The sequence below is a fragment of the Marmota flaviventris genome, chromosome 13 (genome assembly GCF_047511675.1).
Source record: "Marmota flaviventris isolate mMarFla1 chromosome 13, mMarFla1.hap1, whole genome shotgun sequence".
NCBI classification, from domain to species: domain Eukaryota; kingdom Metazoa; phylum Chordata; class Mammalia; order Rodentia; family Sciuridae; genus Marmota; species Marmota flaviventris.
In genome coordinates this window covers 4703207-4730007 of record NC_092510.1, presented here as the reverse complement: position 1 = coordinate 4730007, position 26801 = coordinate 4703207, and the positions used below count along the sequence as shown (strand labels likewise).

The following is a 26801-nucleotide window of genomic DNA, read 5'->3' as shown; positions in this document are numbered from 1 at the left end:
TCAACACACCGCTCTCACCATTAGACAGATCCTCCAGACAAAAGCTGAATAAAGAAACTATAGAACTCAATGACACAATCAATAACCTAGACTTAACCGACATATATAGAATATATCAACCATCATCAAGTGGATACACTTTCTTCTCAGCAGCACATGGATCATACTCAAAGATAGATCATATATTATGCCATAGGGCAACTCTTAGTAAATATAAAGGAGTGGAGATAATACCTTGCACCATATCTGATCATAATGGAATGAAACTGGAAATCAATGAAAAAAGAAGGAAGGAAAAATCCTGCATCACCTGGAAAATGAACAATATGTTACTGAATGATAAATTGGTTACAGAAGACATAAAGGAGGAAATCAAAAAATTCTTGGAGATAAATGAAAATACAGACACAACATATCGGAATCTATGGGACACAATGAAAGCAGTTTTAAGAGGGAAATTCATTTCCTGGAGTTCATTCCTCAAAAAAAGAAAAAAACAACAAATAAACGAACTCATACTACATCTCAAAACCCTAGAAAAGGAAGAGCAAAACAACAGCAAATATAGCAGAAGACAAGAAATAATTAAAATCAGAGCGGAAATCAACGAAATTGAAACAAAAAACCATTGAAAAAATTGATAAAACTAAAAGTTGGTTCTTTGAAAAAATAAATAAGATCGACAGACCCTTAGCCATGCTAACGAAGAGAAGAAGAGAGAAAACTCAAATCACTAACATATGGGATGAAAAAGGCAATATCACAACAGACACTACAGAAATACAGAAGATAATTAGAAAGTATTTTGAAACCCTATATTCTAATAAAATAGAAGACAGTGAAGACATCGATAAATTTCTTAAGTCATATGAGCTGCCCAGATTGAGTCAGGAAGACACACACAATTTAAACAGACCAATAACAAAGGAAGAAATAGAAGAAGCCATCAAAAGACTACCAACCAAAAAAAGCCCTGGACCAGATGGGTATACAGCGGAGTTTTACAAAACCTTCAAAGAAGAATTAATACCAATACTTTTCAAGCTATTTCAAAAATAGAAAAAGAAGGAGCTCTTCCAAATTCATTCTATGAGGCCAACATCACCCTGATCCTGAAACCAGACAAAGACACTTCAAAGAAAGAAAACTACAGACCAATATCTCTAATGAACATAGATGCAAAAATTCTCAATAAAATCCTGGCGAATCGAATACAAAAGCATATCAAAAAAATGGTGCACCATGATCAAGTAGGATTCATCCCTGGGATGCAAGGTTGGTTCAATATACGGAAATCAATCAATATTATTCACCACATCAATAGACTTAAAGATAAGAACCATATGATCATCTCGATAGATGCAGAAAAAGCATTTGACAAAGTACAGCATCCTTTTATGTTCAAAACACTAGAAAAACTGGTTATAACAGGAACTTACCTCAACATTGTAAAAGCAATATTTGCTAAGCCTCAGGCTAGCATCATTCTAAATGGAGAAAAACTGAAGGCATTCCCGCTAAAATCTGGAACAAGACAGGGATGCCCTCTCTCACCACTTCTATTTAATTTAGTCCTTGAAATACTAGCCAGAGCAATTAGACAGACAAGAGAAATTAAAGGCATAAAAATAGGAAAAGAAGAACTTAAAATATCACTATTTGCGGACAATATGATCCTATACTTAGAAGACCCAAAAGGGTCTACAAAGAAACTATTAGAACTGATAAATGAATTTAGCAAAGTGGCAGGATATAAAATCAACACGCATAAATCAAAGGCATTCCTGTATATCAGTAACAAAACTTCTGAAATGGAAATGAGGAAAACCACCCCATTCACAATATCCTCAAAAAAAAATAAAATACTTGGGAATCAACCTAACAAAAGAGGTGAAAGATTTATACAATTAAAATTACAGAACCCTAAAGAGAGAGATAGAAGAAGATCTTAGAAGATGGAAAAATGTACCCTGTTCATGGATAGGCAGAACCAACATCATCAAAATGGTGATATTACCCAAAGTTCTCTACAGGTTCAACGCAATGCCAATCAAAATCCCAACGGCATTTCTTGTAGAAATAGATAAAGCAATCATGAAATTCATATGGAAAAACAAAAGACCCAGAATAGCAAAAGCAATTCTAAGCAGGAAGTGTGAATCGGGAGGTATAGCGATACCAGATTTCAAACTGTACTACAGAGCAATAGTAACAAAAACAGCATGGTACTGGTACCAAAACAGGCAGGTGGATCAATGGTACAGAATAGAGGACACAGAGACCAATCCACAAAATTACAACTTTCTTATATTTGATAAAGGCGCTAAAAGCATGCAATGGAGAAAGGATAGCATCTTCAACAAATGGTGCTGGGAAAACTGGAAATCCATATGCAACAAAATGAAGCTGAACCCCTTTCTCTCGCCATGCACAAAAGTAAATTCAAAATGGATCAAGGACCTAGATATCAAATCAGAGACTCTGCACCTGATAGAAGAAAAAGTTGGCTTCAATCTACACATTGTGGGGTCGGGCTCCAAATTCCTTAATAGGACGCCCATAGCACAAAAGTTAATAACTAGAATCAACAAATGGGACTTACTCAAACTAAAAAGTTTTTTCTCAGCAAGAGAAACAATAAGAGAGGTAAATAGGGAACCTACATCCTGGGAACAAATCTTTACTCCTCACACTTCAGATAGAGCCCTAATATCCAAAATATACAAAGAACTCAAAAAATTAAACAACAAGATAACAAACAACCCTATCAACAAATGGGCGAAGGACCTGAACAGACACTTCTCAGAGGAGGACATACAATCTATCAATAAGTACATGAAAAAATGCTCACCATCTCTAGCTGTCAGAGAAATGCAAATCAAAACCACCCTAAGATACCATCTCACTCCAGTAAGATTGGCAGCCATTATGAAGTCAAGCAACAATAAGTGCTGGCGAGGATGTGGGGAAAAGGGTACACTTGTACATTGCTGGTGGAACTGCAAACTGGTGCAGCCAATATGGAAAGCAGTATGGAGATTCCTAGGAAAGCTGGGAATGGAACCACCATTTGACCCAGCTATCGCCCTTCTCGGTCTATTCCCTGAGGACCTTAAAAGAGCATACTATAGGGATACTGCCACATCAATGATCATGGCAGCACAATTCACAATAGCTAGACTTTGGAATCAACCCAGATGCCCTTCAATAGATGAATGGATTAAAAAACTGTGGCATTTATACACAATGGAGTATTACGCAGCACTAAAAAATGACAAAATCATGGATTTTGCAGGGAAATGGATGGCATTAGAGCAGATTATGCTAAGTGAAGCTAGCCAATCCTTAAAAAACAAATGCCAAATGTCTTATTTGATATAAAGAGAGCAACTAAGATCAGAACAGGGAAGAAGAGCATGAGGAAAAGATTAACATTAAACAGAGACGAGTGGGGGGAGAGAAAGGGAGAGAGAAGGGAAACTATGGAAATGGAAGGAGACCCTCATTGTTACACAAAATTACATATAAGAGTTTGTGAGGGGAAAGGGGAAAAAAAAAAACAAGGGAGAGAATTAAACAACAGCAGATGGGGTAGAGAGGGAAGATGAGAGGGAAGGGGAGGGGGGATAGTAGGGGATAGGAAAGGTAGCAGAATACAACAGTCACTAATATGGTATTACGTAAAAATGTGGATGTGTAACCGATGTGATTCTGCAACTTGTATTTGGGGTAAAAAATGGGAGTTCATAACCCACTTGAATCAAATGTATGGAAGATGATATGTCATGAGCTGTGTAATGTTTTGAACAACCAATAAAAAAAAGGAAAAAAAAAAAAAGAAACTGCAAAGGAGCTTTACCACAAAGCTGTCAGGACTGGGAAATGCATACCTTCAGGAGAATCTGTGTCCCTGATGAACTCAATAAAGACATGAGTCAAGTCCAATTTGTTTAAAGGTGAAAAACATAACATGGTGCACATTTTTTTTCTCTGTAACTGCATTTGCATGAAAAGATGTCATTAAAAAAAATAAGCATGAGCCTACAGACCTGAATGGGATGAGGCTCAACTTCTCTAAATAGTCTTCCTAACAAAATGTCTCTCAGACCATTCATTATTAGGAAAATGGAAAGGAGAATTTTTAAATGACAAATAAAAAGAGACCAAATGAATGGACACCTATGTTCCTCCAGCCCAGCTGTTGGAACTTGTATTTCCAGGTCTTTGGTAGCAAACCACCAGGATCACTTGTCCTTTGATGTGAAGGTGACCCAGGACCACTGCCCTCTCACTTGGGATTTGCTGGTGGGCAGACTATGGATGGCACACTGTGGATGGCACTGTGCATTTTGAACCTGTGAGATTAAATGTGGGGCCAGGAAGATTTCATGAGAAGTACTACTGATGCTTGTGGTGTAGGGAGGTGACCCCCTTTATTCATCTGTGTGTTGGTGGGCACCTGGGCTTAGGGACTCTTAGCTGTTTTCAATGGTGATATGAAAAATGCGGTCGTGCAGAATCACTCTGGTGCAGATTTTATTTCCTCTGGATGTGGGATATCTGGATCCTTCGGTGGATCTATTTATGTTTCTTGAGAAGACTCCAAATTGATCTTTATTATTACTGCACTAATTTACCTTCCCACAATAAATGAGCTTTTTCCCTTCCCATTCTCACCAGCATTTAATTTTGCCTTTTTGTGACTAACTCACTATTCAACTGGGGACCAGGGAACAATGATTTGCATTTCCCTGATTAATAATTTGAACATTTAAAAACTACCTGCTGGCTCTCCTGATCCTGCACCCCTGGGTCCATCGATTGGAAGAATTACTATTGCTAAGAATCCAACTCCCAAGAAGACTGGGGGACTCCTGTCCCAAAGGCTGTCAACTTGGGGTTTGAAACCACGTAAAAATAAAATCCAGATATTGTGTCCACCTAAAATTAAAAAATAAATTTTTTAAAACAATTAAAAAAAATAAAATACCCCACTTCCTGTATTCCTTCAACACAGAGAGCACACACACCAACCACTCCACGGTTCATTGGCACAAAGCTGGGCGGTGGCTCATGCAGGGGGCTGAACAATCATGCAGTGATTAAGCATTGACGATTCTTCTGTCACAAGCCATTCAAAAGGGTGACACTTTGTTTTTCAGTGCAGATGAAAACCAAAGGACTGACGGTAGCATAGCCGTTGGCCACCATCATCTGGATACAGCGACAAACAGGGTCGTTTTACCGCATGGTTCTTAAGGAGGAGATGATGCAATCCAAACAGTACATGAGCACGAAGAAACCCAGGAGCAGCAGGATGGTCCTAGTGGCCCTGTTCTGGGGAGGCTTTTGGAGATGGGTTGGTGCCGTGAAGGTGTTGACACTGCCTCTTATGCCTGCACAGGAGGGCCACCATGTACCCCCTGGAGAGGGCCATGAGCCCTATAAGGCAGACATCCCGAAATTCACCCAGGACAGTAAATAAATGCCTGAGGAAGTGGCTCCTCTGGAGCATAGTGCAGGAGTCACTGAGGAACATTAGATTGGGTGATGTCCCATTGAAGTCGTCGACCACAGAGACAGAGAAGTGGGCACTGAAGGACATATAGAAGACTCACAGGAAGAGAAGGGACCTCAGGCTGTCCTGTGGGGACTTAGGCTTGAACTTTGCCAAGGGGGAGCTTCTGGAGTTGAAGGTGATGGCCTGCAGGACACTCAGCAGGCAGGTGGCAGAAATGGACAGGCCCCTCATCAACCTGTACCAGTTGGTGACTGATTTGCATCTGATGTCACCCCAAAGCCCCTGTTGAGGTGACAAAGTATCTGCAGCTAGGAACCCCATGGTGAGCAGCATCAGTAGGTGGGTCAGGGCCAAGAGACCAATGATCCAGTCCATGCTCTTGAGCCTCTTGTCACAGAGGAACTTGATGACATGGAACAGAAAGAGGAGGGTGTTGGCCACGATCCCAATTCCCACTTCAGAGTAAAAGGTGCTTCTTAGGTTAGCAACACCATTCAGCTCGGGGTGTTTTCCCATCTTTGGGGGCAAGGCTCATGGAGCACATGCCTTAGGAGAAAAGGAAGAAATTCATTATCATAATTGTTCATCCATCTCAGTCAACACTGTTGCTACGAGGAAAATTTCTGGAGTCCCAAATGTCCCTTTCTCCCTCCAATATGCAAATTTCCATAGCAGCCTCTGGAAGCCATTCCTCCTCCTCTCTCTTCCCTTCATTGTCCAATCATGCCTGGATTCTATTTGATGCAAATTACAAAACTTTCTTTTTGACATTAAAAAATGACCATATATCCTAGAAATTGTTCCCCATGATTATCTTGAGTTTTTCATGGGGATATCTTATTGCAAGGGAGATTTCTTGTTCTCTTTTCATCCATCCTCATCCAGGAACATGGCATGTACAATAAACTGTACAATATTTGGTAAATTAAAGTCATATATGTTGCATTGGAAAGAAGATCCTCCAAAGCAAAGAGTCAGTCTCTTGTACGACCCAGATTCACATTAGCTTTCTGTTGCCTTCATTCTGGTTGGTTTAGGAACAAGGTGATTTTCTTAGCACATCCTCCCAGAAAATACCAAGAATTGCACACTCTGAAGTCAGATGGCTTGCAAGGGTCAATAAGATCTGCCCTTGAATGGGTGAGTATCCGACCTTGAGAAGCCCAGGAGCCTGAGCTCATGTCACCTGTAAACGGCAGCCAGACTCATCGTGTGAATCCTGGAGATTGAGTGGCTGCAAGTGTGCAAATCCGGGAGGGCTTCCTGCCACCAGTGGTCCCTGTGGAATGGCTCTGTTTTTTAAAATGGACCCTCACCCGTGTCACTCGGTCGACTTCACAGAGTTCTCTTAATAATGGATCACCTCTATCACCCACTCAGAGAGGCTGAAAAATCTCCAGAATGTCCGAGTCTGTTGGCAATCTTGGTCCAGAGACAGGTGATGGAATTTTAGGACTATTTGAATCCCACTATACACCTGCATAATTTTAATATTTTTCTTATCAGAAGTTTGCCTATGTGAGCCAAGTCCAGTTATTAAATATTAAGCAAGAACACACTTGGATATTTTTTTACTAGTTCAATATGTGGAATCTCTGTGGTCCATAGAACCATAATTCACACAGTTTCAGGTTCACTGCATTTTAAGGTAATAATTAAGAATAAGGATCCAACCTAACCTGGACGTCTGGGCCTTCAGAGTCCAGGTTTTCCTCCTTACTTCCAGAGATCACGGGCATTTCTCTGGACTCAAGAGGTCCATGTATAAAATTGATACTGGATTTTTTTTCTTGCAATGCTGAGGATCAAGCACATGACCCCACACCTGGCAGGTAAGTTCTCTACCACTGAGCCCCACCCCACCCCATATTCTAGAATATTTGTATTGACTTACTGGCAGAGTATTTTCCTGGACAACGTATTTCCTTTCATCCAAGCTTCTCCCATATGTAATGACTGAGATTTAATGTGTGTTTTCACATTTGGAACCACAATATCACCTGAAAAGCAAAATCTTAAGGTTAAAGCAGCTCATGAGCTTATACCTGTGAACAGTGGATACTAAGGAATCCCCACCAGATCATGAGGCTTGGACAGAAGGGTCCTGAATTCAAGGCAGCCTCAGAAACTCAGTGAGTCCCTATGCAACTGAGCAAGAACCTGCCTCTCAATAAAATATAAGAAGGGCTGAGAATGTAGATCAGAGTTTAAGCATCTCTAGGCTCAATCCCTGATATAATAATAATAATAATAATAATAATAATAATAATAATAATAATAGTTTCAAAGGAGCATACCTTGGTTCCTCATGGCCCTCTAGTTAACCCTCCCCAATGGCCTTCTGGATACTACGGTAAAGAGGGACAAATGAGATCGGGGAGGGGTACTGGTCCTGCTTTATTTGGGTTTGGGACTGAGGGGAAATTGGGCAGCAAACTCTAATTTGTGGCACACTTCTATCTTGAAAATTATGGAGAGCACTAGGGAGAAACAGCTTGCACATCAGGGAGGGCACAGATATCACCCACCAGGTGACCTGCTGTGGGCAGAGCCTCTGAGAAATACACAAGCTTCATGGATGTGGAATAGAAAAACCTGGAGAAGACTTGGGTACATGAATGAGAACTACTCCTGAAAAACCTGCCAGAAAATAATCCATTGTTTCTGTAAATTGGAAGGATTAAAGGACAGGTCAGAGTTGCCAATGGCAGTAAGACACTAACAGTATTTTTCAAGTCTGTCTTGAGCAACCTAAGAAGAAAAAATTACTTTTCTAACATCAACCAGGAACTCCAAAGGAGCTTCATCAGGACACTGAACCGTCATTACTGAGAGACCAACATGTACCTGCAGGAGAAGGTCTCCATGATTAACTGACTCATGACATGAGTCAAGTCCAAGATGCTTAAGGAAGAAGAAAATTAGATTAGCTCCCATTTTCTCTGTAAATGCATTTGCATGAAAAGATGTATTTAAAAAAAATCAAAACCTGAGCATTCATACCTGCACAGTATGAGCTCCAACATCTCCAAGTCTTCTTTCTAATAGTATTTATTAGATTCTCTTCAGATACATTCAATATAAGGGAATTGGGAAGAAGAATAATGTAAATGAATAATGAAAAGAGAAAATATGAATGGCCATAAATATTCTTCCAACAAAAGTGTTGCAAATTACATTCCAGGGTCTTTTGGAGCAAGGAAAGGTGTTCACCATCAGATTCACTTATCTTTTTAATATTTCATGTGAAAGGGACGTCAGGGTCACAGCCTCTCCCTTGAAATTTGATAATGCGCAGAACATATGCTTTGGACGGGGCACCATTGATTTTCAATTTAATTAACTGTAGGACCAGAAAGATTTTAAGAAAATCTAAAAATAAATGCTTGTAGCCATTTTCCCTCTCAAATGTAACAGAGGACATAGCATAGGAAGGCTTCTTTCAGTGCATTTTACAGAGGACTATTGTCTGGTGGAGTATAGTGGTTAGAGCTGGATGTCTCTTCTCAAGCAACCAGAAACTGCACTAAGAGACCCAATTTGCCCCCTTCCCTTATCCTCCCAGAAGCCCATGCACCTCCTCCCTACATCTGTGCAGCTGAGAGGCACCTACCTTGATGGATGGACGCCAGGCACTTGGTGCACCTGAGAACAGCCTGCCTAATTTTAAGGAAAGGGGTGTTGTGAGCTCATCTCTCTGCAGCCTGTCATTTTAGCATCCTTAGTAAGGTGACAGGATCCCTCTGGGGAGCACAGGACTGTGGAGTCCCCAGAGGAACATTTCACTTGCACCTTGATTGGATCCTATTCTGGATAATAACCATCTGGGGAGACGGGTTCTCCAATTTTCTCTTAAGTTCCCTTGACAAAAAATAGTTTGTGCCGACACAACTTTTCTCCACTGGATCAAAAGTTCAAATGAGCCCACAGCCATTCCACAGGTTATGATGCCTGGATTCTGAGGATAGAGAGAGTCTTGGTTTCCCCTGTGGCTCAGAAATTCCCCTCACTGCAGTGTCTGATGGGCCCCCTCTTTCTCACTCCATTCTTGTGTGGATCACCTGGTTTCTTAATGTTACTGCCCAGGTACTTCATGATTTCCATCCTGAAAATTTCTGTGCATCCCATGAAAGTGCACATGGAACAAAACAGAGAAACAGAGCCAGATTTGGAGGCTGGGATTGACGTCCGATGGAAGGGAAGCCGAATGTATGTGATGCTCAGGCAGAGTCTGAGCCTGACTCCTCCCTGCTGGGGACCTGAGTGATCAACCCTCATCCTCATGATTGGAGAAATTAAAGGCATGATTTTTTTTTTCCATGAAAGGAACAATAAAAATCTGTTTTCTTCCTAAGCAATTTATACAGAATTATATAAAGATTTATGAGATTTGGTATAAAATGGAAATTCAGGACTACAAGCCTTTGAAATGTAATGTTAGGTTATTCACTGGGTGATTTCTATTCTTTGGATAAAGGAGCAATAAACTTTCCTCTTAGAACTGCCTGCATAGTGTCCAAGAGAGGTGGATATGTTGTGTCAATATTCTCATGTGCCCCTAAGAATTTTTTAATTCATTTCTGATTTCTTCTGATATCCATTGGTCATTCCATAGTATGTTATTTAGACTCTAAGTGTGAGAGTAATTTCAATTTTTATTTTATTGTTGATTTCTTTTAAAATAGTTTTTAGTAGTAGCTGGAAACAATACATTTATTTATTTATATGTGGTGCTGAGAATCGAACCCAGGGCCTCACACATGCTAGGCGAGCGCTCTACAGCTGAGCCCCAACCCCAGCCCTTTATTGTTGATTTCTAAATTTATTCCACTGGGATCTGATAGGATGCAAGGTATTATCCCTATGGTTTGGTGTTTACTAAGAGTTGCTTTGTGGCCTAAGATATGGTCCCTTTTAGAGAAGCATCTGTGCTGCTGAGAAGAAAGTGCATTCCATCATTGATGCATAAAATGCTCTGTATGTCTGTTATGTCCAAGTGAATGATTGGATCATGTAGTTCTCTATGTTCTTTGTTGAGTTGTTTGGCGGATCTGAGCATCAGGAGAGCGGTGTGTGAAAGTGACCCAGTATTATTCTGTTGTGACGGATATCATTGTTGAAGTGGAGAAGGGTTTGTTTGATGTATGCACACGCTCCATTGTTTGGGCATAAATGTTCAATATTTATGTTTTGTTGATCTCTAATTTTTCTCAACCATCTGAAATGTCCTTCTGTGTCCTTTCTGAATGAACTTTGGCTTGAAGTCCATTTTATCTGGTATGAGGATTGAGGATGCCCCCCCTCCCCCCCGCTTACTTACGTATGAGACTCATGTAAGTGATGATTTTAGCTCATTTACATTCAAATTATCCTTGAGACATGATTTGCATTTCCAGTCATTTTGGTTTATTATTTGTTTTTAAGTTGAGTTGGTTTCTCCTTTGATTTTTTTTCTTCATTTAGTATAGTTTTTCCCTTTGCTGGTCTTGACTTATATTTTTCATTTCTTCTTCATGAAACATTTTATCGAGTATATTTTGTTCAACAGGCTTTCTCCTTGTGAATTCTTTTCAACTTTGTTTATGATGAAAGGTTTTTATTTCATTGTCAATTCTGAGGTTTTATTTTTCAGGGGTATAGTATTCTTGGCTGGCATTCATTTTCATTCAGAGATCAGTATGTATTATTCCAAGAAATCCTAGTTTTCAGATTCTTGGTTGAAAAAAATCAGCTGAGATCCAGATAGGTTTCCCCTCTAAGTGTGTCCCATTATTTTCTCTGAAAAGCCTTTAAAATTCTATTCTTATTTTTATATTAGGCATTTTCATAATCGTGCGTCTTGGTGTGGGTATGTTTTAATTTTGCATATTTGGGGTTCTGTGCATCTCTTGTATGATTTTCTTTTTTATTTATTTTGTTTATTCATTTTTATGTGGTGCTGAGGATCGAACCCAGTGCCTCACAGGTGCAACACAAGCGCTCTATCACTGAGCCACAACCCCAGCCCCTCTTGTATTTGATTTTCCATTTCATTCTTTAGGCTTGGGAAATTTTCTGATATTATTTCATTGAAAAACCGTGGATTGTTTTGGTTTCTATCTCCAGGGCTTCATCTATCCCAATACATCTTGATTTGGGTCTTTTCATGTTATCCCATATTTCTTGGAAGTTCTGTTCATGTCTCTTAACATCTTTTCTCCTTCAATTTCTTCCTTTTTTAAAATATTTATTCTTAAGTTTTAGGTGGACACAATATCTTTATTTTACATTTATGTGGTGCTGAGGATCGAACCCAGTGCCTAGTGCATGCTAGGTGAGTGCTCTACCACTGATCAACAACCCCAGCCCCTCTCCTTCCATTTCAAGGTTATATATATTGTCTTCTTTTCCTGAAACTCTGTCATCCAAGAGATCCATTCTGCTGGTGGTGCTTCCCCATGAATTTTCAAGTTGGCTCATTGATCCCTTCATTTTGAGGATTTTGGATTGATTTTTCTTGAGGATGTCTACCTCCTTATTAAAGGGATCATTCACTTTTTTGTATTTTCTCTGATTTTATTTCTTACATCACATTTTATCTTGCAGACCAATGTTACCATGAATCTTTCTGGGTTCCATCTCTGACCCTTTGTCCACATGGTATCCATGGAGTCTGTTGCTGAGTTATTCTGTGCTGTTGGGGATGGTTTATTCCCTTGCAGGTTCATACTGTTTGGTGGTCTCCCCATCTCTCTGGATATATCAGAAGCCATAGGATTCCTACCTAATGATCTCACAGTGCCTCTGTGTTCCAGTACCTCACAGACTGGGTGAGGGGAGCCCCGTGGTGGCACCAATGTATATGGACAATATACCACAGAGGGCTAGGTACACAGTTCCTAGGTGATATCTACAGTGTCAATTGTTGTAATGTCCAGGAAGCAGGTTGAGCCATCTCCATCAGTTAAAAAAAGTAAAATAATCCTGAATTAGGTGTGGCCTAGATAAAGACTAGAAATGAGGAAAGAAAAACAAGGGTGTATATGTATAGGACTTCTTGAGTCACTTAGTACACAAATAATATACAAAAAAAGAAAAAGCAAAATAAAAAATCAAAACAAAATAACAACAGCCAAATAAAAGGTGAGAAATCTTGGTGAAATGTTAATGAATTAAGGAGTCCTTTTCACCATGGTGGATAAGATAATCAGTGAGCATGGGATTGTCCCTTCTTGGGTGATGGACATGGGTGGGCTGGGGGCTGTGGCTGGGTGGTGACTCAGCTGGCTATGTCCAGTGGGCCTGGCTGGCCTGGGCTTGTGGATCAGGGCTGGTTGATGGGCCTGGCTGGCCATTGATGAAGCAGGGGACTAAGAAGGGCTGGGCAGACCAGGTAGCAAAGTGGTGGCCAGGCAGCCTGGGTGCTGGGCTGGTGGCGAATCTCTAAGCCTAGTAGGAAGATCAGTGGTCTAGATAGGGGACCTGGGTGTTAGGGGACTTGAATATGGGTGGCCAAGGGGCTTGGTTGTGTGCTGGACTGATGCTAGATCTGGTGTTCACCATGGGCCTGGGGAACTGGTGTGTGATGGACCAGGTGGGATAGGTGAGTGCTAGTAGCCTGTTGTGTATCAGAAACTCGGCAGCTGCTAGACCTGTGGGTTCTAAGGTCCCAGGGAGCTTGGAGGGCTCTGGGGACCGGGTAGGTGCTGGGGCCCAGCAGGCCTGAGTGGGCCCAAGGAACTCAGATGGTGCTGGACTGGCAGTCTCTGGGGCCCATTGGTCTGACTGCTATGGCTGGCCTTGTTATTCTTTGTGAACCACAGGAACTCACAGGGTTGGGGAGAGTTGGGTGTCTCTCTAACATCTCTAACTTGTGTCCTTCTGGACAAAATTCTCTCAGTTTCTGATTTTCCATGGTTTTTTAGGCTAGTAAAGCCTTTGCTAGGCTCATGTAGGTTCATGTGGACCTTGCTGTGGATTCACAGGACTGGGTTTCCAATTCCCATTGGTTTCTCCGCGGTCAGTCACAATACGGGTCCTAGGTTGGCTGACCAGGGATTATTGATAAACTCAGGCGACTTCTTTTTAGATCCATTTATTGAGCCAATGAGTCTTTGATTCTCCAGGGCAAACTGACTACCAACTCATGAGTTTTCTCTCTCCACTTTGGGGAGAAGCTGTATCCCGTTGCTCCAGTTCTGGGTTGCTGAGCTCGGGGACAAGCTGCCTCACTCGAATCTGCAATCTTGTCCTCTCATCAAACTTATTTATTTTTTCAAAGTACCAACTTTTCCCTGGGTCTATTTCTTCTTATTTTTTATGCAGCACCTGGAGCACCCCCGGGGTAATCCTGCATGCTAGGCACGGGCTGGGCCACAGAGTCTATCCCTGGCCCCTGCTGCCCAAGTCTTGCAGTTTCTCCTGGGAAAACACCTGGCAGGTCCTATCCTGCAATTTGGTGACATTAAAACCTTGGTATTGCATACCTGGTTGAGGAAAAACCACCATTAGCTGGCTGCTGTGTTGGACAGATTTGCCTCTGGGGTCCTGTCATGGGTAGAAGTTTCTGGATCCTTTTTGTGGGTACCACTGAATGTGTCTTCCTGTTTGTTGCTCAGTATGTCTTTTAGCAACCACACACAAAAAATGTGCCACCCCCCTGGTTAAAGAACGTAAGGAAAGCCGTGGGTGGGGGACCCACTATGTCATGGCCTGGGTGAGCCCCACTCTGTGGACACCTGGGTTCTGGATGGCATTCTTCGTTAAGGCCATAAACTCAATGTTCTGTATTTAGTTTCACTAGATATTTAAATTGTCTTGAGCATGTAATTTTCCTTTTAAAAGCTTCTTTGAATAGACAGAATGATGTGTCACTGTATGGTTCCTTCCTAATCCACATCATAAAATAGAGAACGTCGAGAGTGGTTCATCCTGTCTCATGTCACTGCTTTCAAAGAATGTCCAGAGAGCCCCCTGGTTCCATACAAGTGGCCCATGAAGGTTAATTTGTCTTTCTTCTTGCCCTGGATGGAGAGTCTCCTTCCTCACACAGAGAATGAGAAGATTTCTGATTCTTATAGGAGATGTGTGTCCCCTCTCAGGAACCCGTGGTCATCCAACAGGAGAGGCTGTACCTTGAAATGCATTTAGTGACACTAGCTATTCCTGGAGAATGAAAACAAATTGACTTTATTAAGATTGTTGTTTTGCTTCCTTTGCTCACGGCCAACATAGACACTTGAGTGTCTTTCTTAACTTGAAACAGAAGTGCAAACCTGAAGCCGGGTTTGCGAATCCTAGGAGACACAATACCCCAAACCACGTGGTCACGGTGAGAGTGGACCAGGGACAATGGTCTCACATTTTAGGGAGAGGACCCTCGGACTCCTCGGGGAACCCACAGGAGGTGCCAGTAACCACTGTCTCCAGAGTAGAAACACTGCAATATATAAAGTGTGTTTGCACTAATTTGAACATAGGTTAAAAAAAAGGAGAGAATGAGTGTGGTCTGCATGATTGGGAAACTTCAGAGCCTCATGCAGGTGTGTCCAGGGAACTGAGAGAAAACTTTTGAGGTCAACTGTCCCCAGGTTGCTACTGTACATCAGAGACTAAAGTAAGAGTCAGGTGACATGTTCCCCTGGGGGAAGCCACGGTTCTGTGATCTCCAGTGGGATCTTGTCACCTTCTTGCAGAAGCTAAAATTAAAGTCTACAGAGAGGTGAGTTAAAGTCATCCTTTCCTTAAAAAGGGTGCAGGATCCACTCAGGTCCCCTGACTCCCCATGCGACCTGCCCAGGTAAGTGCCTTTCTCTTCCTGAGATGCAGCACCAGTGTGTGAGTGGGCTTCTGTGACTGTGATGAAGGATCAAAAGAGCCAAATTGTATGCTAGGTCCTTTGGTAGCTCTGAATTATGTATCCACACTCAAGAGCTCAGAGGATTCTTCTCTCTAGACTTGCAAAGGGAAATTTTCTTTGTAACAGTTTTGTTTTTTCAGGGTGCTGCTGGGGATTGAACCCAGGACCTTGTGCATGCCAGGCAAGCACTCTATCAAAAGAGCTATGTCCCCAGCTCCTCTTTGTAATAGATTTAGCCCTTTAATTTGGTGACTTGTGAACATTTGTTAATTTTTAAATTAAAAACAAACTTATTTCAAGTAAATCATTTTATGTTCCCATCTGTTTCCGTAGTGAGTTTAATTTATGGCTCTCCCAGTTCTCAGAGTGTGTATTATTTAGTTGTCTTGTTATTTTCTGCTTCAACCTCATGAGTTCCTAATAATATTTACCAAGGAAGAGATAAGTTCTAACCCAAGAATTTTATTTTACTTATTTGATTTTCCTTCTCTTGTCTCCATAAGTCCATTCAAAATATTTTTTCAGTGTTTACTTCTCTGACCTGAGATCATGAGAAAGAATCATATACACTAAAATGATTTTCAATTACTCAGAAGGAGCTGCTGTTGTTTCACATTGCATAATTATGAAGAGAGGTCAAACTCATATTTCTAGAAAACGTCTAATAGCATTTTCTTATACAGATGTATTTTGTTTCAGTTTTGATCTCACAAAAGTAAACCAGTGGTGGTCTGGTTATGGGGACGTCTCAAGCTGGATCAGAGACCAGGAGCTGCCATTGCTTAATTTTACAACCAAGTGGGGAGAGTAGTGACCGCCCCTTCATGGCTTCCAAAGGGTCCCATGGTGTCCTCTCTCCAAAGAGAAAGGAGAAGTTAGTGGAGAGGTGATGGTGAACTTGTTTTGTGTGATGACAAGAAATGACATCTGTTCTTTCATGTACCCAAAGTACATCACTAAATGAGGATGCAAATCACATTTACATTTATTTACATGACAGTGTCCATAGTACATCTGAGAAAGCAGCTATGTCCCCCTCCCTCCCTCCAGCCCATGTCTCTCCACACTCAGGCCCCAGAAGCCCAAGGTGCTGTGGGTCTGCTTTCCTCACCGTTGACCGGGGTGCACCAACTTTAGGATTGTTCCCTAGTCTCTGGCCCCTGGGTGATGGCATGTGTCTCTGTGCTGTCCACGACTTGGACAGTGGCAGAATGTAAAATATTTAAGTGATGGCTCCTTGGTCAGGGCAGGAAAGGGCGTCTCCACTGGGTTACAGTTCCCTGGAAAGGACCTCGCACCCTCAGCTCTAAGGACCCTGGGGATAATTTTTTTAAAAACTAGATTTCCATTCTCATTTGTTCTTCACTTAGGTTTCTCCTCTAATCTGCCCACTTAGACTGGGCCCTCCCTCACTGGGACCTGGCTCTGAACTTCTTTTCCACATTATTCTCTTTGGACTTAGGTCATCGTATTCAGAACCTCCAGTCTGAGGAGAGCTTGTTTCCACCAGGGTTGAAGTCATGACCTGGGGCTCAGCCCATCAGGGCTGCCAGGAGCTGCTGCAGCCCCTATCTCCCCAGAGTTGAGGAGGGGTTCTGGGATCATCCTAGTGATGGACAGGCTTCTGTCTGCACCCTGATCTCATGGTCCGACTAGTCCTGGCAGGTGTGAGTGGGGTGAGGCACAGCTGGGAGGGGACAGGCTCAGAGGATTCCTTTTAACTTGCTTTTATGAAATGTCCACATTTTCAGGATATTTTCTAATAAAACTGATAAATTAGCACAGAAGTAGCAACATTGCATTCTTTATAAAACATCTACCTGTGAACCATGGAGGGCCCTGTGGCTCTCACTGATGCACACGTGTGTGACCTGCACAGTGTGCACACAGCCAGCTGCTTCTCTGCCTGCTGTGTCCTGGGGCTGCAGGGAGCCAATGCCTGTGACATGGGACCAGTGACAGCATCTAACTCTGCCACTTCCCATGATCAGCACTTTAGTAAAATGATAAGGTTTTTCAGCTGTAACCAGGAAATTTCTTCTATAGAAAAAAGAGTCATTTTTCAGTTGTTTTCAGGCAGTGCTCCCCGGGAAAACCCAGTTCTCTACCTGTGTTTGCAAGTCCATGGCCCCTCCTGGCTCTGTCCCTCCCTCCCATGACAATGCAGGCAGGGTGGCCATCCCCCCCTGGCAGCGCTGAAACCAGAGTCCTGTGCCCTCTGTCCACAGATAACTCAGAGGGACTCCTCCTCCCGTTTTCCAGTGCTGTGCATTTTACTTTCTTAATTTAGTTCAAAGAGAAACCTGCATTGCAAAACCCAACAGAAGAGACTCAGAGTTATTTTATTTCCCATCATTTGTAAAGGGCACCTTCACATGGTATATACCGAGTTTATGCTGTTGTAAAGGACTTTGGGGATCAAAGTTTCTGTGTCTGTCTCATAACTTACTGCCAGGGTGCACAGAGGAATATATGGAATCTACTCACAGCTTCCCAAAAGACAGAGAAGTCACAGGGGACTGTGCCTATTAATAATAATCTGTGACTCTTGGAATGTGGAGACTCCTAGACCCTATATTAGCATTTTTCTTTTGTTTTCTTGAGCACACCAAGGGAGGGAATCTTTTTTGCTGAAGGTGTGAGTGGAGAAAAAAAGTTCTTAATCATTTATTTATTTTTTTTATATTTTCAATTTATTTAAATTGGGCATTTTTCTTCCTTTTTCATTAATAAATTTAATAGCAATTCTTGTAAAAATTATTTCAGGTAAATTATTAGTTTTGAAAATCCAGAAAATCAACAAATATTTTAGCATATATTTTAAAATGGTGTATGCTCTAATACTGTTTTTAAGTGGTTTTCAAGGTTTTAGAGATAAAAAGATCTAAAAACATTGAAACAATTAAAGAACTGTATAACATCATGTAATCAATCCACCCAAAGAGAATAAAAGACCATATTAGGTAAATCATGTACGAATATCTAACTTTAGCAAATAGATGGTCATTCTAAACTACTCCATACCTTTGTTTTCTTTTTTTTTATTGTTGGTTGTTCAAAACGTTACATAGTTCTTGATATATCATCTTTCACACTTTGCTTCAAGTGGGTTATGAACTCCCATTTTTAGCCCATATACAGATTGCAGAATCACATCAATTACACATCCATTGATTTACATATTGCCATACTAGTGACTGTCGTGTTCTGCTACCTTTCCTATCCTCTACTATCCCCCCTCCCCTCCCCTCCCCTCTTCTCTCTCTACCCCCTCTACTGACCTTCATTTCTCCCCCTTGTATTATTTTTCCCTTTCCCCTCATTTCCTCTTGTATGTTATTTTGTATAACCCTGAGGGTCTCCTTCCATTTCCATGCAATTTCCCTTTTCTCTCCCTTTCCCTCCCACCTCTCATCTCTGTTTAATGTTAATCTTCTTCTCATGCTCTTCGTCCCTACTCTGTTCTTAGTTACTCTCCTTATATCAAAGAAGACATTTGCAATTTTCTAGGTAGAGGTGAAAAATAATTTATTCTCTTACCCGCTTGTTTTTCTGATGACAAAATGTGGGGCTAGGTTGCTAGTCTCGTTGTCAATGTGACATACATCACAGCTCTACAACAGAATTAAAACTGAAATAAATAAACTTCATTCATTTTATAGGGAGATATTCCACGAGGGTGTTGTCATCCAATTGTCTAGTCCAATTTTTCCTCTGTCTTCTGGGGAGAAATATTATTGCTTACTTAAAGAAGACAGGAAAGCTGGCTCACTATGTGAACTCCTTCCTCAGGGTGAGGTGGGATTCCTGTCTCTTAATGAAATCCCCCAAAGTACTTAAATTTTACTGGTGTTGTGGTGCCGGCCTGTAATCCCAGAGGTATGGGGAGCTGATTTAGGAGGGTTGCAGGTTCAAGACCAGCTTCATCAACTTAGTGAGGTCCTATGCAACTTAGAGACACCCTGGGTCAAAATAAAAATAAAAAGGGTTGGGGGTGTGGTTCATGTTGGGTTCCATGTCTGGTTAAAACAAACAAAACAAAACAAACAAAAAAAAACCCCACACACTGAAAATTTTCCATGTGCCAAAGAATGGACAGAAAATAAATTTTGCAATATGATCCTGCTAATAACTGATGGTTCTGCTCACTTAGATGTGATTTTTCTGGCATAATCAAATATATGTAAAATATTATAAGTGGTTAAGCAAACCTGGGTTCAATATCTAGTACCAAAAAATTACATATTAATCAACAAATGCAAGAAGTCAGATTTAAGAGCCAACATTTTGATATCTGGTCTGTAAGCTGGTGACCAACAACCCAGAATAGAGGACACTGGAGGTACAGAGCTGTATACGAGGCTGTCCCTTTGACACCCTTTACTTGAGAGTTCTCTGTGGACGTCCCTGTAATCTGTCGTACTGGAGTCCCCTTCAAATGCCACATACTCAGCTTTTGGTCAGGTGGCTGCAGGTGCCCAGGCAGATCCATGGTGGCCCTGGCCATGATGCTGTGCCTGAGCGCTGAGAGGTCTGGGGAGGGGGTGTCAAGGGACCCACATGTTTTGAAGCAGGCAATCTTGGGGGTCGGGATGTTGAAGCTGGTGATGATGGTGAGGAGGAGTTGATTGACCTTCCTTTTATTCTAAGGCGTTGACCATCTGCTTCTTCTCCCCAGAAAAAACGATGACCCAAAGCAGCACACTTTACATTTTTCTTGCTGTAAGAAATGCCTTTTGTCTCCAAATTGTCATCGGGATCGCAGCCAACATCTTCCTGCTCCTCTTCCACATCCTCACATTCCTTCTCCAGCGCAGGACCAGGCCCACGGACGTGGCCATCGCTCACCTGGCCCTGATTCACCTGCTGATGCTCATAATCAGGGGGCACCTGGACCTAGGCATTTTGGGGGTTCAGGACTTTTGGAACGACTTCACATGTAAAGCTGTCATCTACCTGTACAGGCTGATGAGGAGCCTGTCGGTCAGCACCACCTGCCTGCTGAGTGTCCTGCAGGCCACCACCCTCAGCCCCAGAAGGTCCTTTCTGGCCAAGTCCAAGCACACGTCCCCACAGTGCAGTGTGTGCACCTTGCTCACTCTCTGGGTGTTCAACGTGTTCTTCAATGTCCGCGTCTTGGTCTCCATGGGAGGCCCCTCCAATGACACAGCAGCTTTCCGGTTTGTCTCTGAGTCCTGCACTGTCACCCCCAGGGTTCGCCACTTCAGGACCTTCTTCTCCCTGATGGGAATCCTCCGGGATATCTTCCTCATGGGGCTCATGGCCCTCTCCAGTGGGTACATGGTGACCCTCCTGTGCAGGCATAAGAGGCAGTGCCAGCACCTCCACAGCACCAGCCTGTCCCCGAAAGCCTCCCCAGAACTGAGTGCCACCAGGACCATCCTGCTGCTCATGGGACTCTTTGTGCTCATGTACTTTGTGGACTGTGTGTTCTCCTCCTCTTCGGGACAGATGCACAGGGAGGATCCCACTCGCCTGGGGGTCCAGATGCTGGCAGGCAATGGCTATGCCACCCTCAGTGCCTTGATACTCATCTGTGCTGATCAACAGACACTCGGGTTCTTCTAGTGCATATTAGAAAAGGAGAGGAAATATTTATGCCAGGCTGGGCGACCTGTCATTTAGTCGTCCCACATCATTTATTTCTAAATGTCCACAAACGTTTTTATGTTGAAAAACAAAACAAAACAAAACAGAATGACGTTGATGGAGGTGTAACCTAAACATTTGCTCTTTGTGAAGATGCTAAATCAACCTGGGCACAATTGTCATCCCAGCAAAATGGGAGGCTGAGGTGGGAGGATCACAAATTCAAGGCAAGCCTCAGCACCTAATCCAGATGGTAAGCAACGTAGCAAGACCCTGTCTGAAAATAAAATATGGAAATGGCTGGGTTGTGGCTCAGTATTTAAGTGCCTCTGGGTTAAATTCCTAGTACCAAAAAGAAATGCTGGATCTCAAATGGGCTGTTTTGTTACTGTGCCTGCCCAAGGCAGATACCTTGCATGGTCCAATTAACACTGCAGATTCTGTCATCAAAATCATACCTGTATTATCCATGTACTTTTTCAACTTCATTTTGTATTTTAATTTTGGCCTATATTATTTTGTTTTCATCTGAATTATAAACCCACTGTGAGGGTAGAAAAGGAAACAGTAGCCAATCTTAGCCTGGCCCCTGCACAAGGATTCAAATTTATAAAGCACGCCACAATAATTAAAAAAAAAAAAAAAGAGTAACAGGTACTATCTGCACGCACATTTTACATATGTATTCACCATTAATTACCATAGTAATGTTGAGAGGGCAGAGTCTCACTGAGTTGCTTTATGCCTTGCTAAGATGCTGAGGCTGGCTTTTGAACCCATGATCCTCCTGCCTCAGCCTCCCATGCTTCTGGGATTACAGGTGTTTTCCACCACACCCACCAATGACCTTTAAATTAAGTGGCACACAGGAGTCACAGCAAGTGCTACATAGAGCTCGGAGCTAAAATGCCAACCCCAGTCCCTTCCATCACTAAAGCACAGTGGGATGGCAGGTTTTAACCTGTTGTGACATAGTCTTAACTCAAGAAGTCTGGCTGCTGGATTGAACTCAAGGTGAATGTGAAAGCGGTTCAGCATTTGTCAACCTAAGGACAGCCCAAGACACCACCTTCCTCCACCTAGTATGTGAAGATTCCAGCTGCATTTCTGGGGGTACTGTGGGGGCCTCCCATGGTAACTGGTCCCCAAGAATCAAGGAGGCTGCCATTCCTCCTGACTCTCAAAATGTCCACTCTAACCAGAGGAAGAATGTCCTACATGGGGGGCCTCTATCTTGCAAGTTACCAACCCTGTGCCAGAAGATATTCAGATATTGTTTTCTGCTTCTCAGGAGGAAATCTTGCTCTGTTGCAGAGACTGGTCTTGAACCCCTGAGCTCCAGGGATCCTCCTCCCTCAGCCTCCTGAGTAGCAGGACCCACAGCTGGACCTGCTGGGCCCAGCTCAAACATTATAGCAGATTCAAAGTCGTGCTTAGCCTACGGTATTGCCTGCCCCTCCAGCAGTGTCTTCTGAACTCACACCACGGGCTGTGACCCTGCACTCCTGGGGCACTGGTGCATTCTCTCCTGGGCTGGGGATCTAGCTCAGTTAGTAGGGTGCTTGCTTTGCATGCACAAGGCCCTGGGTTCAGTCCCCAGCAACACACACACAGCTCTTTCCTTTTTAGCAATTGGGATAGCCATTCTGGTGATTAGGGGCACTTGGTAAGGTCCTTCCATCTCAGTAGAAGCTTGTCTTTGTTAGAGGTCTTGATTAAATCCACGATGCCACACTGTATGGGATGGATCGTGAACTCGAGGGGAGGTGTCTGAGCCCGAGTTCATAATGACCTTTTTAATTTTCCTAAATCTATATCTATCTGACAGCTGAGGGACTTAACATTTTTAGAGCCTGTGATCAGAGCTGCATTCCTAAAGCAGTAGATCCAGCTATTCCAAAACAAGCCAGGAGGGGAACTCCAATGGGGGCAGCCCATTTGGGTTGATAAATCAGTGGGCCCTGGCCTTCTAATAAGTCCAGATGTTCCTTTCTTTTTACTCCATCAAAATAGTAGGTTCCATAGTTCAGAGTTATTGACAGTTTGGAGATTTAGGCAAGGAGTATGAAGTGGGACCCGGGAAGCACAATTTTTGGTGAACAGGGAGTTGTCCCACTTATAAGTTGGGTTGTGGAAGCAAGTGTTTCTTTCTGGGAGATCACCCAGGGTGATCTTGGGAGTAGTTTTCCATGTACATCTTCCTGAGCCAGACATATTGGTGAACATCTATATTGACCATAATTTTTCTCTTATGTTAGGGACTCCTACTGCTGTAAGGGAAAAGGGCGATGACCCTTCTTGCTTTGACCTGAGAGGGGTTGATGTGCAGTGGGCAAGCAGTTTGGAATCCCCTTTTTAGAAACTGAGTGGGTTAAGAAGTCCATGGTAAAAATCTGGTTCAGGAAGACCAGGATGTAAATTCACCTGGGGTGGGCACCTCTATGAGAGAGACAAAAAGACATGAGTAGTGAAAAAAGATTAATACAAAATAGCAGTTGTAGCATCTGGAAACTGTCCATGAATATCATGAAAATGACAGAAATTAAAAATTCTTTACCAGGAGGCAGAAGACCTGAGAAATTGTCCCCATACCAAGGCCTATCAAAGCCTAATGAGGCCCTTTTTTAGGGAACATAAATCTTTAACATTGTCAGAATTATCAGGAATGTAGACACAGCATTTAGTTACGTTAGTTAATGTCATCTGTTTTTTGTAAAAATACCTTTTGGCATGACCTCTGTGTTCAGTAAAGATCTCTTTGTTACTTGGGGCCAGATAATCATATTACTAAACATTGATTACATCTACCTGTGAAGGAGGTTAGGAAGATCTGTAGGCCTTAAACTGACTAAAAATTTCTGGCAGTGTTTATTGATATTTACCAGGTATTTTTGCCTAAAAATCTTTCTTCTGTTGTCTTTAGTCTTTTTTTTTTTTTTTGGGGGGGGGGATAACACTAGTGTATATCTTAAGTTCCAATAAATAACTGTTGTTTCTTTTTAAATGCCCAGGAATGGCTGTGCTTTGGTTTTTAAGTGGTTTTGCTAGGTGTTGAAGACCAAGCTGGTCCAACTGACCTTGTTCCTGTCTATTCGTAAGAGTCAGCTGAGTTTCTTTGGAGGACAATCTTGGGGAACTTGTGAGCAGCATTTTAGCTCTGCTAGTATCATCTGTGTTAGGATGGGTCAAGGTCTTGCTGACCATGTGGCTTCCCTTGGAAGCATCAGGCATGTCTCCCTTTTTAATGACTCTCCTCTTTTGCAGCATGCACACTGATTGGCTTTCTGTTCTCCAGGGGTCTCATTAATCTCCCTTATTGGGAGGTCAGGTGGCCCAGAGTTGTAAAGCTTTTCCCCCTGTCCTGGGTTCAGGCTGACTCAGAGGGCAAGAGCCAAATATTGGTTTTCTTGGTCCTTTTATTTTAACCTAAATTTTTAAGCCTTGGCTTAAACATCCATCAAGTCAGTCTTATCAGCCTTAAACTAAGAATACTGGGCTTTAACATTAATGTTTATAACTTTACAGTTAATATTTTTGTTTTTTAAGTTGTACCTAACACAATACCTTTATCTTATCCATTGACTTATGTGATGTTGAGGACAGAACCCAGTGCCTCCCACATGCAGGGCAACCATCCTACTGGTGAGCCACGACACCCGCCCCTGTTACAGTTAACTTAATCCCTTCTAATTCTTATCTGTCTATAGATGATGGCTCAATATCTCAAATTAATTTAGGTTGTGTGTTCATGAAATATTACCTCTGTAAAACCTTAACAGTCAACAGTTATTATTAGTTGGGGAGCAGGCTGAACAAATGTGAGCTTTGCTTGTTTGTCTGAAGCTGAACACTCAACCCCCACCCAACTGGTGCAGTAGAAATCCACATCTGACCCCTGTCCTGTATGCCTGAAGGTGGAAGATGACACCTTAGCAACTACTGTGTGACACAGTCACTGCATGCCAACAAGGCAGCTTGCAGACCCAGAGAACCCATTAGATTTTGGCTATAAAAACTCTCTTGCCAGGTCTCTCTCTCTCTCTCTCTCTCTCTCTCTCTCTCTCTCTCTCTCTCTCTCTCTCTCTCTCTCTCTCCCTCCCTCCCTCCCTCCCTCCCTCCCCCTCCCTCTCTCCCTCCCTCTGTTAATCAGGCACTGCCACAATAAAGGTCTCTTGGTTGCTCGGAGTGTCCTGGTCAGTTTCCTTTCAGTTATAATGAAAATACACAGTGAAATTAAAAATAGTATGAACATAGTTAGCTTGTATATAATTTTAAAACTTGGCTGAGTTATAGCTTATATTTTCTATTTGAGATCACAGTCATCTTTATTATTAAAAATCAATTTTTTGAATATAAGTGTAAATCAACCAAAGTCTAGCCTACCTTGAAGTCATTGTGATGAGCTGTAGGTGGGAGGCAGAGCCTTATCTCAGGTAAGGCAGGGGTCTTCACAGATCCTAGGCAAAGTGTTGTGGTTCTGAAGCTGATCTTGGTCTCTTTTTAAATATCATTTTATAAAGTTTACATATGTTGTTTCCTGACTCTCTATGAATGTCAGCTAGCACAATATGACATACATCTGAGACATTAATTAAGGAAAGGCTGAGCGCTCTTTGCTTTTATGTGGAAAAGTGGCAAAAATATTTTGTAATATTAACCTTTAATATCTTTTAATATCTATTAATATATATTAACTTTTAATATCTTTCATTATCTTTTAAGATACCTTTAAATTTTTATATCTTTGTGTAAAAGGTAACATAAGATTTGGTTACAAAACATCAAATAACATATTTTATTGGGGATTTATTTATATTATCCTTATAAGTTTTAATTACCATTACAGACAATTTTAGTTTGGAGAACACCAGCTTGATAAAATGTTACTTTAAACCTTTCACCTTAAAAACTTTTATACCTGAAAGATATGAGCACATTTAATCTGTAAAGAAGAGTAATGTACCACAATTTTATTGATGTTTTTATATTAACCAAGGTTAGCTTTTAAACAAATCAAGACTCTGTAATGTAGGACAATACTTTAAAATAACAGTTGCTGTTTAACCACAGATGTAGAAACCTTAATTTTTCCAAGATTACTTGCTCTAGGGGATAAAACTTAACACACAATGTAACTTATATTTTTAGAAGTTTCTGTCATTTGAACATATAAATATATCAGAACATTAATATTTGTCTTTAGAGAACAACCTTGAATAGTTTTAAGTATTTGTTTACGTATAGTAACCAGCTTAGTTACATATGAACCTTTTAATATTTATCTCTTATTTGTAGATCTTTATATTACTTAATTAGACCCTTTTGTTTACTTAGATGTATTATAATTATACTTTACTACATAAAGATTTTTTACCTGGAAATATTTTTTCCTAAATATATTTTTTACATTTAGAACCATTTAATCATTTTAATCTACTGATCCTTCTTTTTATTTGTACCTTGAAATAACCCTTATAAATTTCTGAATTTAGATAAATTAATCTATTTTAATAAGATAAAATATATTTTTTTTTATTTACAGTACTTTAATTGAAATTCAGTTGAAACCTCTTGATTCCTTGTATGTAGAATTATACCTGTTGGAATTTTTAATTTATTTTAACCTTGTTTTTATGATAAAACAAAATAATTTAAATTTTTTTAGTTTACCAATTTATGGAAACACCAACATTGTTTACATATTTTTCCTTATGATATTTAAGGAGTTAAGAGTACTTGATATTACATTTAACAGTTAGCATTTTAACTTTGTAAACCAATTAGATTTCTCTAACAAACACATCCATGATTAAAAAACAAGGTATCTGACAA

General features: G+C 41.4%; 1 protein-coding gene and 1 pseudogene across 1 annotated transcript; one reads left to right on the top strand and one right to left on the bottom strand.

The window, feature by feature from the left end:
* Nucleotides 1–5124: 5124 nt before the first annotated feature.
* On the bottom strand, nucleotides 5125–6037 carry LOC139701607 (vomeronasal type-1 receptor 90-like; annotated as a pseudogene).
* A 14008-nt stretch (nucleotides 6038–20045) lies between these two features.
* Nucleotides 20046–20948, top strand: LOC139701606 (vomeronasal type-1 receptor 90-like). Its single transcript, XM_071600762.1, has one exon. The coding sequence runs from the start codon at nucleotides 20046–20048 to the stop codon at nucleotides 20946–20948; it is 903 nt and encodes a 300-aa protein (XP_071456863.1).
* The last annotated feature ends 5853 nt before the right edge of the window (nucleotides 20949–26801 follow it).

What these genes read in the sequence shown, in the direction of transcription:
- LOC139701606 (XM_071600762.1), top strand. Translation starts at nt 20,046, where the DNA reads ATGACCCAAAGCAGCACACTTTACATTTTTCTTGCTGTAAGAAATGCC.